The sequence below is a fragment of the Portunus trituberculatus genome, chromosome 24, assembly GCF_017591435.1.
Source record: "Portunus trituberculatus isolate SZX2019 chromosome 24, ASM1759143v1, whole genome shotgun sequence".
NCBI lineage: Eukaryota > Metazoa > Arthropoda > Malacostraca > Decapoda > Portunidae > Portunus > Portunus trituberculatus.
In genome coordinates this window covers 839,644-857,143 of record NC_059278.1, presented here as the reverse complement: position 1 = coordinate 857,143, position 17,500 = coordinate 839,644, and the positions used below count along the sequence as shown (strand labels likewise).

At 40.2% G+C, this 17,500-nt stretch overlaps 4 protein-coding genes across 7 annotated transcripts in view; 3 read left to right on the top strand and 1 right to left on the bottom strand.

Annotated features, from left to right (window-relative positions):
- LOC123508387 (sarcosine dehydrogenase, mitochondrial-like) overlaps nt 1-17,500 on the bottom strand; it is a 32,043-nt gene that overhangs the window by 11,053 nt on the left and 3,490 nt on the right. Inside the window, exon 2 of one of the 2 annotated variants that reach the window (XM_045262095.1) lies at nt 168-304. In XM_045262095.1, coding sequence (XP_045118030.1) covers nt 168-275 — 108 coding nt within the window. In that variant the 5' untranslated portion in view covers nt 276-304. Of the gene's footprint in view, nt 1-167; nt 308-17,500 lie in introns of both variants that reach the window. The other variant, XM_045262094.1, reaches the window with a different exon arrangement.
- On the top strand, nt 3,122-5,650 carry LOC123508389. The gene is made up of 3 exons (XM_045262096.1): nt 3,122-3,218; nt 3,709-3,964; nt 4,797-5,650. The coding sequence occupies exons 1-3, from the start codon at nt 3,207-3,209 to the stop codon at nt 5,648-5,650; spliced, it is 1,122 nt and encodes a 373-aa protein (XP_045118031.1). The 5' UTR covers nt 3,122-3,206.
- LOC123508386 (fibrous sheath CABYR-binding protein-like) lies at nt 5,591-11,865 on the top strand. The gene is made up of 3 exons (XM_045262093.1): nt 5,591-9,850; nt 11,250-11,391; nt 11,668-11,865. The coding sequence occupies exon 1, from the start codon at nt 5,716-5,718 to the stop codon at nt 8,701-8,703; it is 2,988 nt and encodes a 995-aa protein (XP_045118028.1). The 5' UTR covers nt 5,591-5,715; the 3' UTR covers nt 8,704-9,850; nt 11,250-11,391; nt 11,668-11,865.
- The window catches only part of LOC123508390, a 3,805-nt gene continuing 2,264 nt past the window's right edge, over nt 15,960-17,500 (top strand). For 2 of the 3 annotated variants that reach the window (XM_045262098.1, XM_045262097.1), the window contains exons 1-3: nt 15,960-16,090; nt 16,799-16,961; nt 17,318-17,500. The exon at nt 17,318-17,500 is cut by the window's right edge. The gene's annotated coding sequence lies outside the window, so the exon portion shown is untranslated. The remainder of the gene's footprint in view (nt 16,091-16,798; nt 16,962-17,317) is intronic. The other variant, XM_045262099.1, reaches the window with a different exon arrangement.

Below are 17,500 nucleotides of genomic sequence, written 5' to 3'. Positions count from 1 at the left end.
AGAGAGAGAGAGAGAGAGAGAGAGAGAGAGAGAGAGAGAGAATCATACGTAGCACGCATCATTCATGCAGCAACCATCATCTAATCGTCTATGTCACTTTATACAATCAAGTACAAGTACAATCATATTAGGTTTACCTAAAAGTGAATGACTCAAGAGGGACGCACCTGAGCCATAAAGGTGGTGAAGGTAGAATGAGATGCCGGAAGAAAACTGGCGCTCCTTATCGGCAGACGCCGCAGGATACTGCCGTGCAGCATAGCACGCCTCCACATAGCACCACGACTCAGAGGGCAAATCCTTCCTGCTAGGAAAAAAATACACATAGAAAGCGAAAAAAAATTGTAGTGTATATAATATCATATAAATTTCAACACGTTCATGAAGACAAGAGCGAAAAGCTTGAACTTGTCCATAACATTAGCCAGCTTGCAGCCTGCAGGTCTAGTACAGGAGTAGCCTACATAGTTTGAAAGAAACTTTTTCATCCAATTCCTCTTGGCGATTTTAGTGTGTAGTACGTATGTGTGTGAGTGTACATACACAAACAAAGATACACACACACACACACACACACACACACACACACACACACACACACACACACACACCGCGTAGTGTAGTGGTCAGCACGCTCGACTCACAATCGAGAGGGCCGGGTTCGAGTCCCGGTAAGCGGCGAGGCAAATGGGCAAGCCTCTTAATGTGTGGCCCCTGTTCACCTAGCAGTAAATAGGTACGGGATGTAACTCGAGGGGTTGTGGCCTCGCTTTCCTGCCAGCTCTGAGCTCGCTCCGTAATGGGGAAGACTGGCTGGGTGATCAGCAGACGACCGAGGTGAATTACGCACACACATACATAAATACATGAAACAACCATACAGTTAAAGCTAAAATCACCGAGTTAAAACATGTATCTTTGTTTAAATAATGCACCGTGAAATACATCTGTTTCCCTCTTTACTCAGACAAGATAAGTCTTCCCTTATCTTGGATTTTAAGTACTTCAGTGTATGAATTATTTCGACAGTCTATGATCATGAACTTAAACTCATGATGTGGTATACTCTTCCTCACTTATCTCAATTGTTTCTCAGATGAGACCAAACACTGAACTAATAACCACTGGACACTGGCCTCCTAATCATCATACTGACGTAACGGCAAGTACAATTAAAAATCACCACTTTATCATGGGTATTCTTAACTGGAGTAGACACGCAGAATCTGACCTCACCTAAGTGAAGAGACAGACTGACCGCTTGTCTTCCACATACCCGTCACGAAGCTCAAAATATCTGTGGACACCCATTTGCTATCGACGATGTGTAGCTGATACTGTATCCTGCAACTCATATATGCTCCAGCTCCCCGCCACGTTATCATGGTTACAACATACCTAATCACCTAACCTGCACCTTTACCGTAGTAGTAGCAGTAGCAGTAGCAGTAGTAGTAGTAGTAGTAACCTATGAATAATAATAATAATAATAATAATAATAATAATAATAATAATAATAATAATAATAATAATAATAATAATAATAATAATAAAAATAATGATGATAAACAATAATAACGATAATAATGATAACAATAATGATAATAATAACAATAATGATAGTAATAATAAAATATAGATAAATAATAATAATAATAATAATAATAATAATAATAATAATAATAATAATAATAATAATGATAATAATAATAATAATAATAATAATAATAATAGAAGCAACAGCAGTATTGGTAGTGGTGGTGGTGATAGTAGTGTTGATAGTGGTAGTGACGGTATTTGCAGTGATGGCATTGGTGGTGGTGGGGACTGTGCTGGAGAACACGGAAGGGGATTAATGCCTTTGAGAAAAAAAATAATAGCAATGGATAAATATAAACATACCGACCGATCATTAATAGCATTCATCTATCAACGTAATGCAACATTCTATAAAATGTTTCAGAAAAAAAAAAAAACCAGCACATTTGTAACTAAAAGCAGCATACATCGAGGCTTCCTTTTCCTTGTACCATTCCAGATTACTCTTTCCATATATTCAGTCCCAACCACTTCACCTCTCTGTCTATCTCACTCTTCTATTTCCTCACATCCCATCCAGTTTCTACTCTGCCTCCTCTTGTCACGATCCACTCACGCTAATTTTGATTCCTCCCTGCCATCGCATCCCCCCATACAACCTTTAATCCACTCCTTTCTGACAATCTCATGCACCTCTTCCTCCATTCGCTTCCACTTTCATTCCTCAGATACACCTTTCTCGCTGTTATTTCATCATCAATTCTCTCCAATCTAATTTTGTACCTAAATGTGGCTTTTATTAGTCTTTCCCTAAAAGTGTTCCATCCCATATCACCTCTCAAAACTTCTACTGCTGTGTACCTCGGTGCGTTCAGTTCCATTCCACCTATTCTACTCTGTCCCACTTCTAGCTTGTCAATTTTACTTTCATTCCATGTAAGTCTTAATAAAAAAAAATCTATAGGTCCATAATGTTAATATCTATATTCAATTCATAAGTATGGAATTTATTGTAGTTCGCGACTGTTATCTGAGCATACATGTTACAATATTATCTGACCTTACCATCGCACGGTGCGTATACTCTGCACTGAAATGTTTAGTCTAACTCCACTCCTTGTAAAAACCGTAAAAAAAAATCTCCCTACCTCCAGCTAAACAGTTAGAAGTTACCATCACGTCCATCACCCTCACCGCCTTCCCTAAAGACCACTTGCCTCACATGATCTATAATTCATCTCCCTGTAATTCTCATCTTCCTTGATATGAAAACATAGCTACACAGATAACATAATCGAAATATTTAATAACAAAGACGCTGAACATTGTTGCTCTCTTAGTTGAAGAAATGGAAGGGGATCACGTTTCCGTTTCTCTCCCCTTATGGTGACATACTTGGGTAGGGAAAGTGAATACATTTGAAAGAAAATTCTCCTGTTTCTATAGCTTAAACTTTAAAGCTAGTCTGACCACACTTTCCTGGATTCAACAAATTATCTTTTCGTGTAAATGAAAAGAAAGTATATACACATACAACTGAATAAAACTCGAGAAGGTGGCTGTGCATTATCTCACCTCAGGCAGGGAAAGATCGTCACAATACGTGATCAGTATTGTTTATACTTGACACCTGCTCTCCTCAGTAACACTGTCAGTGGCCACTCAACATGAAGGCTCTAGTGAGTACAGGCATACTCTCAGTTTCATATTTCTTGTGTTGGTCGTATATAGAATTTTCATTATAAAAGATATTTTTGGAACAGAACACGTATTTGTATTACAATGTACTTGCACAAAATCATTAGTCTATCTTCGAAAAAAAAAGGATCAGCTTGTGGAGTATATGTAAAAGTGATGATAACAATGGAAATGATCATTAGAACATAAGAGAAGACACGTATATAGTCAAGTGAGGAAGACAAAGCATACATGAAAATCGTAGTAGAAACTAAACTAGATTCATTGTAAAGTGTATGCGTGTTTTTGTATATATATATATATATATATATATATATATATATATATATATATATATATATATATATATATATATATATATATATATATATATATATATATATATATATATGAAACATCAAGTTTTGACATTTGTTTGATACATCTTGACCTCATCCTGAGACACACTTGTATCAAAGTATTTTCTCCCAGGTCTTTCTCATCGTTGTGAGCATTACTACCGTCCTTAGCAGACCAAGCTTCCCAACAACCCACGGCCTCTCACAGCAATCTTCCTCACACGAATGTGATTATCCTACACTGGACAATCAAGTATGGAGATGGTGCTATCTTCCGTTGTACGGCCGACTGGTGGGTTGGTTCTATCCATCACCATACACCTATGGGGGAGGATACTATTATCCACTAATTACCAACGGACTGGAAACGTGGTACAGCTATCCTTACGGTAAATCCAATCATTACTCTGGTCATTAGAACCTTGACGACAAAGTGCTCAGTTACACAGTCCGGCTTATGCCTCTATCTATCTATCTATCTATCTATATCTAGCTATGTATCTATGTATCTATCTATCTATATCTATCTATCTATCTATCTATCTATCTATCTATCTATCTATCTATCTATCTATATATATATATATATATATATATATATATATATATATATATATATATATATATATATATATATATAATTTTTTTTTTATGTAAGAAGGGAAGTCGGCCAAGGTCAATATAAAAAGGAAAAAAATATGTATGTATTTATCTATTTATTAATTAATTTATTCATATTTATTCATCTTATATTTCTTGATTTACATATTTTGTTTGTTTGTTTTCATTCTATTTTGTTTTTATTACTTAATTATTGTTAAATATTATTGATTTATTTATCTATTTACTTCATCATTTTTTCTTTAGAGTCGCGAAAGACTCCCGTTATCTTTCGCTGGCATCGTGTGCCTCCATGCTGTAATGAAGTGAAGCTCCCTTACGGTGTCGTCTAACAAAGAAAATAATAGGCACACATACAACACAAGTAGAACAATTCCTTTTAAAAACAAAGATGATCTTCAATGCTCTTAGTAAAGAAAATATCCTACTTTTGGGAGCGAACTACTTGCTACTCTTTGGAAGTAATGGAATAATGGTAAGAGGATCTTGATGTGTGCTGACTTCCCTCTCTATTAATATTAGGTAATTATCAACACAACCTTAAAAAGAGTGATCAGCAAAATTATTCATATCTACTTATCTCTCCTTCCTCTCCTACAGACAGTAATCACTACAGCATAGGCTTCCAACCATATGTCGACGAGGACACGACCCAGCAGACTGTGTGGCGGCGTCCCATCACCACTGCTGACTACATCACTAAGAACAATGCTGTGAACATTTTTGTTGGGAATCCTTTTGTCGGAAAGGACGACAAACCGCCGACTTACAAGGAGCCAGAGACCATTCCAGACAAAAATGAAATGACTTTCTTAACATCGAAATTGATTAATATTCTTAAAACTCTATTCTCTACTCATAAAGAGGACGCTGAAAATGATCCCCCAAAGAAAACTGTAAAGACTGATGCTGAGGGGAGCACTATGACGAACTTCCAGAAAGAAGTTTCTCAAGAGATTGAATATACGGGTGATAAAACAGTAGAGGACTGGCCTCAGGTTATGAAGACACAGATTATTAATGAGGGTACTGAGAAGACTGTACCTAGTGAGGGCATGGCTGGTGTGCCTCAGGAACCTATAGAGACAGCTGCTCGGGAGGAGCCCAAGGCAGCTGAGGAGATGGGTGATATGAAAATTATTCCACACAAAAACGTTCCTGAGGATGCTCCTCAAAATGCTCCAGTGAGTAATGTTCCTCAGAGTGAACCTTCTGAAAGTGAAACTCCTCAGGAGCAGACTCCTGAGAATGATACTCCTATGAAGGTTGCTCCTGAGGGTTATGCTCCTGAGAAAGATGCTCCCATGAAGGTTGCACCTGAGGGTTATGCCAGTGAGAGTGATGTTCCTGAGAAGCATGCTTCTCAGAGTGATGCCCTGAGAGTGATACTCCAGAAAAGCATGCTCCAGAGGGTGATGCTCCTGAGAAGCATGCTCCTCAGAGTGATGCTCTAGAGAGTGATACTCCAGAAAAGCATGCTCCAGAGACTGATGCTCCTGCTTCTCAGAGTGATGCGCCTATGAAGGTTACTCCTAAGGGTTATGCTCCTCAGAGTGATGCTTCTGAGAAGCATGCTCCTCAGAGTGATGCTCCTATGAAGATTGTTCCTGAGGGTTATGCTCCTATGAAGGTTGCTCCTGAGGGTTATGCTCCTGAGAGTGATGCTCCTGAGAAGCATGCTCCTCAGAGTGATGCTACTATGAAGATTGCTCCTGAGGGTTATGCTCCTGAGAAAGATGCTCCTATAAAGGTTGTTCCTGAGGGTTATGCTCCTGAGAAAGATGCTCCTATGAAGGTTGCTCCTGAGGGTTATGCTCCTGAGAGTGATGCTCCTGAGAAGCATGCTCCTCAGAGTGATGCTACTATGAAGATTGCTCCTGAGGGTTATGCTCCTGAGAATGATGCTCCTATAAAGGTTGTTCCTGAGGGTTATGCTCCTGAGAAAGATGCTCCTATGAAGGTTGCTCCTGAGGGTTATGCTCCTGAGAGTGATGCTCCTGAGAAACATGCTCCTCAGAGTGATGCTACTGAGAATGATACTACAGAGAAGCATGCTCCAGAGAGTAAAGCTCCTCAGAGTGATGCTCCTGAGAAGCATCCTTCTGAGATTCATGCTCCTGAAAAGCATACTCCAGATAGTGATTCTCCTGAGAGTCATGCTCCTGAGAAGCATGCTCCTAAGAAGCATGCACCTGAGAAGCATGCTCCAGAGAGTGATGCTGCTGAGAAGCATCCTTCTGAGAGTGATGCTCTTAAGAAGCATGCTCCAGAGAGTGATGCTGCTGAGAAGCATCCTTCTGAGAGTGATGCTCTTAAGAAGCATGCTCCAGATAGTGATGCTGCTGAGAAGCATCCTCCTGAGAGTGATGCTCCTGAGAATCATGCTCCAGTGAGTGATGCTCCAAAGAGTCATGCTCCTGAGAAGCATGCTCCAGAGAGTGATGTTCCTGAGAAGCATGCTCCAGAGAGTGAAGCTCCTGAGAACCATGCTCCAGAGAATGATTCTCCTGAGAGTGATGCTCCTGAGAAGCATGCTCCTCAGAGTGATGCTCCAGAGAGTGATACTCCAGAAAACTATGCTCCAGAGACTGATGCTCCTGCTCCTCAGAGTGATGTGCCTATGAAGGTTACTCCTGAGGGTTATACTCCTAAGAATGATGCTCCTGAGAAGCATGCTCCTGAGAGTTATGCTCCTGAGAAGCATGCTCCTAAGAGTGATGCTACTATGAAGGTTGCTCCTGAGGGTTATGCTCCTGAGAAGCATGCTTCTGAGAGTGATGCTCCTGAGAAGCATGCTCCTCAGAATGATACTACTGAGAGTGATACTCCAGAAAAGCATACTCCAGAGAGTAATACTCCTGAGAGTGATGCTCCTGAGAAACATCCTTCTGAGAATCATGCTCCTGAAAAGCATGTTCCTGATAGTGATGCTCCTGAGAGTCATGCTCCAGAGAGTGATGTTCCTAAGAAGCATGCACCTGAGAAGCATGCTCCAGAGAGTGATGCTGCTGAGAAGCATCCTCCTGAGAGTGATACTCCTGAGAGTGATGCTCCAGAGAATGATGCTCCTAAGAAGCATGCTCCAGAGAGTGATGCTCCTGAGAAGCATGCTCCAGAGAATGATGCTCCTGAGAAGCATGCTCCTGAGAGTGATGGTCCTGAGAAGCATGCTCCAGAGAATGATTCTCCTGAGAGTGATGCTTCTGAGAAGCATGCTCCAAAGAGTGATGCCCCTGAGAAGCATGCTAATGGGAGTGATACTCCTGAGAAGCATGCTCCTATGAAGTTTGCTCCTGAGGGTTATGGTCCTGAAAAGCATGCTCCTGTGAATGATGCTCCTGTGAAGAATGATCTTGACAGTGATGCTCCTGAGAAAAATTATCCTGAGAGTGATGCTCCCACGAAGGTTGCTCCTAAGGGTTATGCTCCTGAGAGTGATGCTCCTGAGAATCATGCTCCTGAGAAGCATGCTCAAGAGAGTGATACTCCTGAAAAGCATGCTCCAGAGAGTGATGTTCCTGGTAGTGATGCTCCTGAGAGTGATGCTCCTGAGAAACCTGCTCCTATTAAGGTTGTTCCTGAGGGTTATGCTCCTGAAAAGCATCCTCCTGAGAATGATGTTCCTGAGAGTGACGCTCCTATGAAGGTTCATCCTCCTGAGAGTGATGTTCCTGAGAGTGATGCTCTTGGGAGTGATGCTCCTGAGAAGCATCATCCTGAGAATGCTCCTGAGAGTGATGCTCCTGAGAATCATACTCTAGAGAGTGATGCTCCTGAGAAGCATGCCCCTGAGAGTGATGCTCCTGAGAAGCATCCTCCTGAGAATGATGCTCCTGAGAAAAATGCTCCTATGAATGTTGCTCCTGAAGGTTATGTTCCTGAGAGTGATGCTCCTGAGAGTGATGATCTTGAGAAGCATGCCCCTGAGAGTGATGCCCCTGAGGAGCATCCTCCTGAGAATGATGCTCCTGGGAAAAATGCTCCTGAGAGTGATGCTCCTATGAAGGTTGATCCTGAGGGTTATGCTCCTGAGAGTGATGCTCCTGAGAATCATGCTCCTGGGAGTGATGCTCCTGAGAATCATGCTCCTGGAAGTGATGCTCCTGGGAGTGATGCTCCTGAGAAGCATGCTCCTGGGAGTGATGCTCCTGAGAAGCATGCTCTTGAGAGTGATGCTCCTGAGAGTGATGCTCTTACGAAGGACGCTCTTGAGAAGGCTTCTTCTAAGAAGAATGCATCTAAACAGAATGTTGCTCCTGGGAATGATGCTACTAATTATGATCCAAAGGATCATATTGAAAAGGATGGTCCTGAGAAAAAAAATGCTCCACAGGATGCTCCTGAAGATGCTCCGGCGAGGGATGTTCCTGAAGATTATCCAAAGAATGCTTCAGAGAATCATGCTCCTGAGTATGTTCCAAAGAAGGATGCTGGAGAGAAGGATGGTCCAGGGATGACGTCAGAGGACCATGTTGCCAAGAAGCCCACCCAGTTGATATTCCCATGAGGGCTATGGAACACTCGTGCCATGATGCACAAGGATGATTATAAAGATCATTCTTATTTGTTACGTACTCTCTCTGAGACTTAGTTTAGTGACCGATTTCCTCAAAACATACACACACACACAAAAAGAAAGAAAAAAATGTTTCATAACACTAAGTGGAACAGAAACAAAAACCGACTGAAAAAAAGTAGAAAAAAGTAAAGTTTTGAGCTTGAGTCGTGTTGCAAGTGTAAACATTCTCTTTTGCTGGAGTAGGAAAAAATACACACACACACACACACACACACACACACACACACACACACACACACACACACACACACATATATATATATATATATATATATATATATATATATATATATATATATATATATATATATATATATATATATATATATATATATATATATATATATTGGAAAGTTTTATAACAGTCACTTGAGTAAACTACTGAAAAATATTGTGACCATTTGGGGCGAACGTGCGTGTACGTAGATCTACATATATGCTACAGCTTTAAAAATCGAGGTTAAAGTTTACATGAATGCTTGAGTAACATTACTTCACTTTTGCTTACCATCGTCGACTTATCTATATGTTATGGATTAAAGATTAACAATCTACATCCTATGAACTGTATTCCTAGTTTAGACTTTTTTCTTTCTTTTCTCATACTCTCAACTTCGATTTGTTCCTATTCATTCTATCGACATTTTTTTACCAGTCTTGTATGTTGATGTGCCGTGGCCCATGACTCCATTCTTGTGAAGGTATTAATGAATAAATCCTCCTATTCTATTTATACACTATACTGGCCATTCACGAGCTATTTCATATTACTCAAATTAAATTTCTGATAAATTTTACATATGTCTCTAGTTTTGTGGGCGGTAAAGATGGATACACATCAAAGAAACATTAAAAGAGAGTCTTTGTGATCCGACCTCTCCTGTCTGAAAGACAACTACATAGGCTCTCCATATGTTTTAAGAGCTTACAGATGGCTATTGAACAGAATGTAACAAGACATCATCTCACCTCTGGCAGGGAAGGTGTCACTGAGATGTAAGGGTATAAAGTGTTTCCTCTCCATACTAGCGTGCTCCAGTGACTTCCTCTCCGCCTACTCGACATGAAGGCTATGGTGAGTACAGGCAGCAACAAGACCTCAAGATTCGATGTGTCGGTCAAAACAAGGCGATATTAAATATAAGAGCTTCATTAAGACTTCATGCAGGATAGTATGTAGAGTAGCATTGTCTACATTATCAAATGAATTCTAAACAATATGTAAAGTGAGCAAATGTAATATAAAGGCATATTACGGGTGCAAGGATCTTTATAGAACTAGAATGTAAAGGCAAGTGGGACACACGGAATACAACTGAGGTAATCAAGTAGACGGGAAAAGTTCTCGCAAGAATACTAAGAGTCAGCAACGAAGGCCATGCATCCTTACAAGAGTCACAGACTATAGTCTTTATATTGTAACGACTTGTGTTTCCAAAGTGATAAGATTATACAAAAGCTTCACTTACTAAAGACACGAGACTGGGCTCGAACCTCTTATTCATGCTCCAATTGTCACGCAGCTTCAACGAAAAATAGAAAAGGATTAGTCAGTACACCCAAGATAGCGGCAGTAATCTATATAAGGATAAAATCATGTTGCCGGGCAGGGCCGGATTTGGGAATCTGGGGGCCCTAGGCAAAGGTAGGCATGGGAGCCTCCCCCTCACCTTTTATTCTAGAAATGCACCGATTGTGACATTCTGGGCGAATACCGATGTTTAAATGAACTATTTGGCCAAACTAGACGCTTCCGTCTCGCACCGCTACCTGTCTTCCCGAATCCTTTCTTTCTGCATAAGCGGAGATAGACTAATCCAATATAGTGGGGACTGAGAGGGGACCCCGTTTTCTTTATGCATCCATAGAGGGCCCCGAGACACACTTAATAGGATAATCATTCTGCTCACATCTTAGCAAATGGATTTTAATAAAAAAAAAAAAAAAAACGTAAATAATGTGAGCAAATAATAAAATCTCTATTAACCATAAGTGCATGTATGAGGACTTTCAAGGGGCCTCCAGAAAATCAAGGCCCTAGACAACCACCTAGTGTTGGCCAATGGTAAGTCCACCATTGGTGCCGGGACCGAAGCGTTGATGGATACTAACAAGAATGATTTGTAACGGCTTCTCTGTGACAGGAGTGTGATATGCCTCATGTATGTATGCCACATCTCCAATCTGTCACTAATAATTAAATATTCAAATGCTTGATGTCAGTGTATCATAAAACTCACTTCTAATGTCATTTGGATTCTTGCTCTAGCATAAGCCTATGGGTTCATCAATGCCACAGGATGACACCACCTTAGCTTCACATCATGGTGATTCTATATGAAGCTTACATGATGAGTACAGACGCTTTACAAACACACACACACACACACACACACACACACACACACACACACACACACACACACACACACATAACGTTTTTCTTTATCCGACACACGCTGTTTCTCTTCTAGCTAATTCTCGTCCTGGCCACCACCACAACCGTCCTCTGCCAGGCCAACATGTGGTCAAACATGGTTCAACCTTACCCACCGATGAATAACTACGTTACTCCATTTTCATCCTCTTTCGGAACATCGTATAGCAGACCTTACGGTAAAGATGATATAGTTCTGTCCTACGGATCCTTCAGCCAACATCAGTCTTTGAACAGAATCTACGCATATATGCAATGCTTTTACTGGACCTCTATTGTTGATCTCCGTACAAATTGCCAGTCTTATGATGTGGCTTCCTTAGGGGGAAATACAAAAAGAGATCATATACACATCTGTCTGTGTCTCTTCCTCCCGACGCTTCTGTCTAAGAGCATATTCCTATTGTCTAGCAATAAGTGCAATAATGCAATCTTTCCCTCCGATTCTCTTACAGGAAATGCATACTACATCTTCGTCTTCTACCCATACGTCTACAAAGGCACCAAGACATTCAATACAGCCAAGACTTCTACTTAACAACTAACAACACCCACCATGCTCGCCTCTCCGTGTTGGATGGTAATGACGTCTGAAACTTAATAAGACTAATAATTGTAGACCATCGGTAATAAAATTCATCTAAGTAATGTAAGTTATTTTGTACTATTCATTGATGTATCTATTTTTATATATGTTCATCACTTATGAGGACATTAGTGTCATAGTGTGTAAGAATAAGATAATAGTGGCCTACACACACACACACACACACACACACACACACACACACACACAGATTTCGCTTAGCTTAGTTTAGCTTATTGACCACAGCAAACAATACAGTCATCATCAGTTCATATATCACAAATTCAACATTTATTGTGCCATAATCCAGCATACATGTACATTGTACAGTCCATACTCTGTAACCGTACGCCATTCTTATTTTTAAATACATAAACACTGGTGGTCTTCACTGTCTGTCGCAAATTCACAATATATCAAGAATGATTCGGAAAGTCACATGAGCTTCGAAAGCGTCGAAAATTCATTCTTCTAAGTTCTGAATTCATGAGTGTCCATGTAGGTTCACTCGAGATCAATCCATCATGAACAGCGTGCTAGATGTGCGATTTAATTCTTGCGTTCTGCCATCACAAAGTCAGCGTCTCTTACATCATATATTAATCATGAACCACCGAAAACCCTTCCACACTATCCACCTCCTTGGAGCTCACTATACATGCATCTAATCCTATTTTTTCTGCATGTTTTGCCTCCACTGAAATACTGGTATGGTGTATTGAGATTGTTCACTACTAACAGTTTATTCTATGTACATATGCTTGACAATATAACGGCATTGTCATTAGGTAGTGGTAACTCAAAGCCGGAACTCGCGAATCTGGTATTCATATCTTCGAATATGAAGCACTTTTTACAGGATCCATCTGACGTTATTTTCTCCCAGCCAAATGAAAACAACTCATGTGAAAACACTGAAAAGTACTTTGAATCACAAGGAAGTAAGTAACCCAAACGGACAATCTGGTGCCTAGGAACTGCTTCCAGATCTGGTTGTCTACGCTCATGTCCACTCAAATCATTTCTGAAACATGGACCAACTAACACTGACTAACACCGACACCTCATACAGTTTCTGGTTTATATAAAGTAATTTGGTACCCTGGTGACTAAATTGAAGACGTATCAGGTAACCTCTTAACATACTACGCCTCTTTAAGGAAAGGGAATTTAAAAGTTTCAGTCTCTCTTCATTATAAGGGCAGGGCTCGTTAGGTCAATAGGACCAAACTATCATATCAGTTATTCTAGATAAGGGAAGAAAGGTGCAGGTCTTAATCAGAGGTGAGGCTCTGATATACTCAGAGCCCTAGATTAAAGACATTTTTTGGGTGGCTTGTGTTTCTCGTTCTATTTTTTTTTATTTACTTTTCTTTTTTCTTTCGTTTGTCAAACTTCACTCACAAATAGAAAGGAAATTAATTCACCGTTGTCTGACGCCAAACTTTTAGTACAAAACAGATCTAGGTAGAAGATCTCTCACTGTCCACACTCGTACCGCCGCTAAACAGAAGTTGAGTTAATTTCCTACCTCACCGACTTTGCACTCACTGAACCATTTACCGCCAGGGAATTGTGAAATCGACAAACTCGTTCAAAAGTTTCCTTATATGTATATATACTTGTTTTATCCATTTCAACAACACTCATATAGATAACGGAAGTATCTCTCATATGTCTGAAAACACAAACACCACACTCCAACACGGATCAAGGTCACCATCCGAAGATGTGTACAAAACCAAAGCAGGTTGTAATACAGTGTACGTACGCACGTGTCTGGTATATGTGTGAGTGGAGCGAATAAACGTGATCGTCATCCAGAGTTTTTCAGAACTAGGGATTGATGCCATGCTTTGCGTCTAGATAAAGGGACGTACATGTACATGTGTAGGGGTCGTGACGCATAGTGAGTTATGAACACTTGAGTAATATAAGGGATGGCTAACTGCCTTTCCTGAATAATGACAGTACTGAATAACTGCAGGGGGAAATTTTTTGCAGTTTGAAATTAGGCTGTACTTTTTGGATGGTATTGTTTGTTGACGGACAAAGGTTTAGTTCCCATACACAACAACAAGCTTTGAAAGAGTATTCCAGACCTGATGCATGTACGAGTACATGTATTGTCCAGGGGAAGCGGTAGTTTTACGAATGTAAAAGATTGGAATGCTTTGTATTTCAATCCCTTCCTGACACTCATACACTCCCTCGTCCCCAGCAACTCACCACCTCTTGTTTTATCGTACTCTGAAAAGTCTCTGATACCTCGATACGTCACACCAGACTCAAACCGTTAGCACAAACGGCGATAAACACGGGGCTATGTGCCATATCCACATTTATCATCGCACTATTCGCATATACATTATATAAAATTTCTTTCACTATTTTAGATGCCCATGTCACTAATACTTCGCCCATTCATCATCAAACATTATTCATGATGTATAAATACGTCAAAAATAACTCAAATATCCACGTTTTGTCCTGTAACATCAAGATCAAGATCAAGATCACTTGTGACGTCACGGTTCTTATGCCTTTTCCATTATATGCCACTTTTTTTGCCGAACACAATGCTGGTCCGTATATTTTTCATGGTTTCCTTCAATTTTGAGGCCATTCCAAGATATTCCATGCGGTACAATCTCGACAGAGTGACTGCATCATTACCATGCAAATCTGTACTAAACTATTCTGTTGTGTTCCATCAAAGCTTTCGTCGTGTAGTGCCACCTTGCGGTGGGTTCCGGGAACATTGCGTCAAGTAGGTACGAGATAGAGATATGATAAGAATGTGTTGACTACAGATGTCTATTACTATTAACATTATAGGTGTAAGATTTAATACAGAAAGACAGCATCAAAATCACACACAAAAAAAAATGTAAGTTTTCTTTTCTCAATCAAAGATTTCAAAATGAACTACAAGGATAATGCTTAGACATACAAGACAGTGGTATCAATGAATGTCACGACATTTACACCACCAACATGGCGAACGATGCACACACAACTCGTTAACGGAATGTAGACAATAAACAACCAGTTATATGAATGTTTGCCTACTTGCGAATTACGAGAGTGGATTTAGAAGTGTGATGAGAGGAAGTAATCATTGTCCAAATTATAAACTCGGAGCACAGTGGCACTTATAACAAGATCTGCTAAGAACTGGACTGATCCGATGACGAAATACTCCATTTACAGCGTATGATTGCAAGCTATTGAGAGAGATACCTTGTTGTTGTACATTAGGAGGAAACTCACCAATTAATGTCTTTTATCTTAAATCGAGAGAATATGAGTATCTTCCAAAGCGGAGGTGATCATTCATTGTTTTGTAAAGTGAACCGCGGCCAGTCAGATGGAAAAACGCCATCAGACAAACACTTATTCTGTTTTGTGGAGCCAAAGGACATGCTGAAGTTGTCCATAATCAGCAACACTATCAGGAAGTAAACGTATGTGAAGGTTAACAGAACACTTGAAGTCATGGATATAAATAAAGACTGAATATTTATTGTTACATTACACCGATATGGATGACAAACACGATGAAAAAACAAGTAACCCTTCAGGTGCACCCGCACGTACACACATGCGCTCACCCATGGGCACGCCCACGCATACACTCACTCACTCACTCACTCACTCACTCACACACACACCCACACACACATTTCAACGAAGATTTTTCTCCCGAGAAATAACTGTTGACACCATAAACTAGAACAAGATCAAGAAAAAAAACAAGGAAAATTTACGAGTTTGAAGTATGGGGCGTGAGAGAGTAAACATTCGTGTTCGCTTTGAAAAACTTTCACACAAATAACTTGAGAAGTAAGCCATTGAACATTTGTCACCAAGTCCTAACGAACGTGGTTTCGTGAATGTATTCCGTACATTACAAATATTTAAAACATTTATGAATGTTTGCGTCATAATCATTGAATAATATAATACGATGATCATTATGGCGTAAGAATACAAGGAAAGTATTGCATCTTAGACAATGAATACACTGACTATATGACGCTCGGACACTTAGTTTTTCTTGTTACCATTTCTTGACTCCACCTCTCTTGTTCAAAAGGCAACTACACATAGCTTCTCAACAGTTTACGAAAGTGGAACAGCTCACAAGTGGCTCCAGAACAGAAGGTAACAAAGCATCGTCTCACCTCTGGCAGGGAAGGTGTCACTGAAACGGAAAGGTATATAGTGTTCCCTCTCCACATCGACGTACCTAGTGCCTCCCTCGACGTCCACTCGACATGAAGGCTGTGGTGAGTACAGGCAGTAACTACAAGATCCCAAATTCGCCACGTTGGCCAAAGCGAAACTACAATGAACAAAAAACTCATGAAAGAACTCCCTTCAATATCTGAGGCACGCGAAGACTGTAAATAGGATGGTAGTGTAGCATTGTCTGTAACATCACCATGGGCTTTAGAAGATGCATAATATGAATGGTATGGGTGTAAAATTATCGCTAAGGTACAAGAGAAAACAATGGCACTGGAAATTCAATATCACGTGGGTAAGACAGACGGAATATAGGCAAATTTAGCTGTAGGGAAGCTCACACAACAAGGGTCACGTCCAAATTACTTCACAACACATGATTATATAAAAAAAAGTAATATTTTTTTATTCTTGTCTGACAACACAGGTATCTAAGAATTAAAAAAAGATTATAAACAGACCTCGGACTTGTTACTGTTCTACCTTGATTGTTTCTAACGGCCACAGATAAAAGTTATCAGTCTTCCATGTATATATTGTTGACAAGCATCATTCCGTTAGACTTATCACGTTCATAGCCTTGAAATTGGTCTCTAAGAGGCTTCGAACTTAAAAAAAAAAATGGACCCTAAGGAGTTGGCGGTTATTTGTATAATCGTATTCTGTTATCGAAAGAGAAGCTTCGTCAATGACTAATCAAAATGCATACCTCACCTTTGGCCACACTCAGATTTGGTTTTCTTCTTCAGCTTTTACTCGTCACGGTGACCATCACTGCAGTCTTCTCCAAGGCCATTCTCAAATTCAATGGAGATCCCCCATCAGAGTTATACGAATCTCCGTCCTTCTCCTACGGCCACGCGTATCCAAATATCACTTACCAGTCGCAAAGCTGGTTTTCCTATCCATACGGTAAAGTGTACCTCGGTCTGGCTTTTGGACCTTTTTATCCGTACTCCTTCAGGTTTGTGTGGCATTCCTGCAGGTTTCGTGTAGCAGCATTTCAATTCCATCAAGTTTGCTATCACACGTTCCTATAATATCCGTTGTGGTCGGATAACCTGTATCCTGTAATATACATTTGAAGTCTAAGCAAGAAGACGGAATTATTTATCTCTATCTTAAATTGCTTTTCCTTCACCCTTCATGATACAATGAAGGCCTAAGTATACATTATGTTGTGTGTATAACAGGTCTCAACGTGAAACTGAAGCATTTTTCCCAAAAATTTGTATTGGAAATATTTTCTTCTGTTATCTCTCCCACAGGACGAATTCACCTCATATCGGCTTACTATCCCGTCAAAGCCCCGCCCTTGACAACAGCAGAGAAGCCGGACGCCAGAAATAAATACCCTTACAAGCATTAAACCGAGCACAACTTGTATAGCTTTACGCGAATGTAAAAAAATCCCGACAGTCTTGTGCGAGACATTAGCGCTGCAGGCTTCG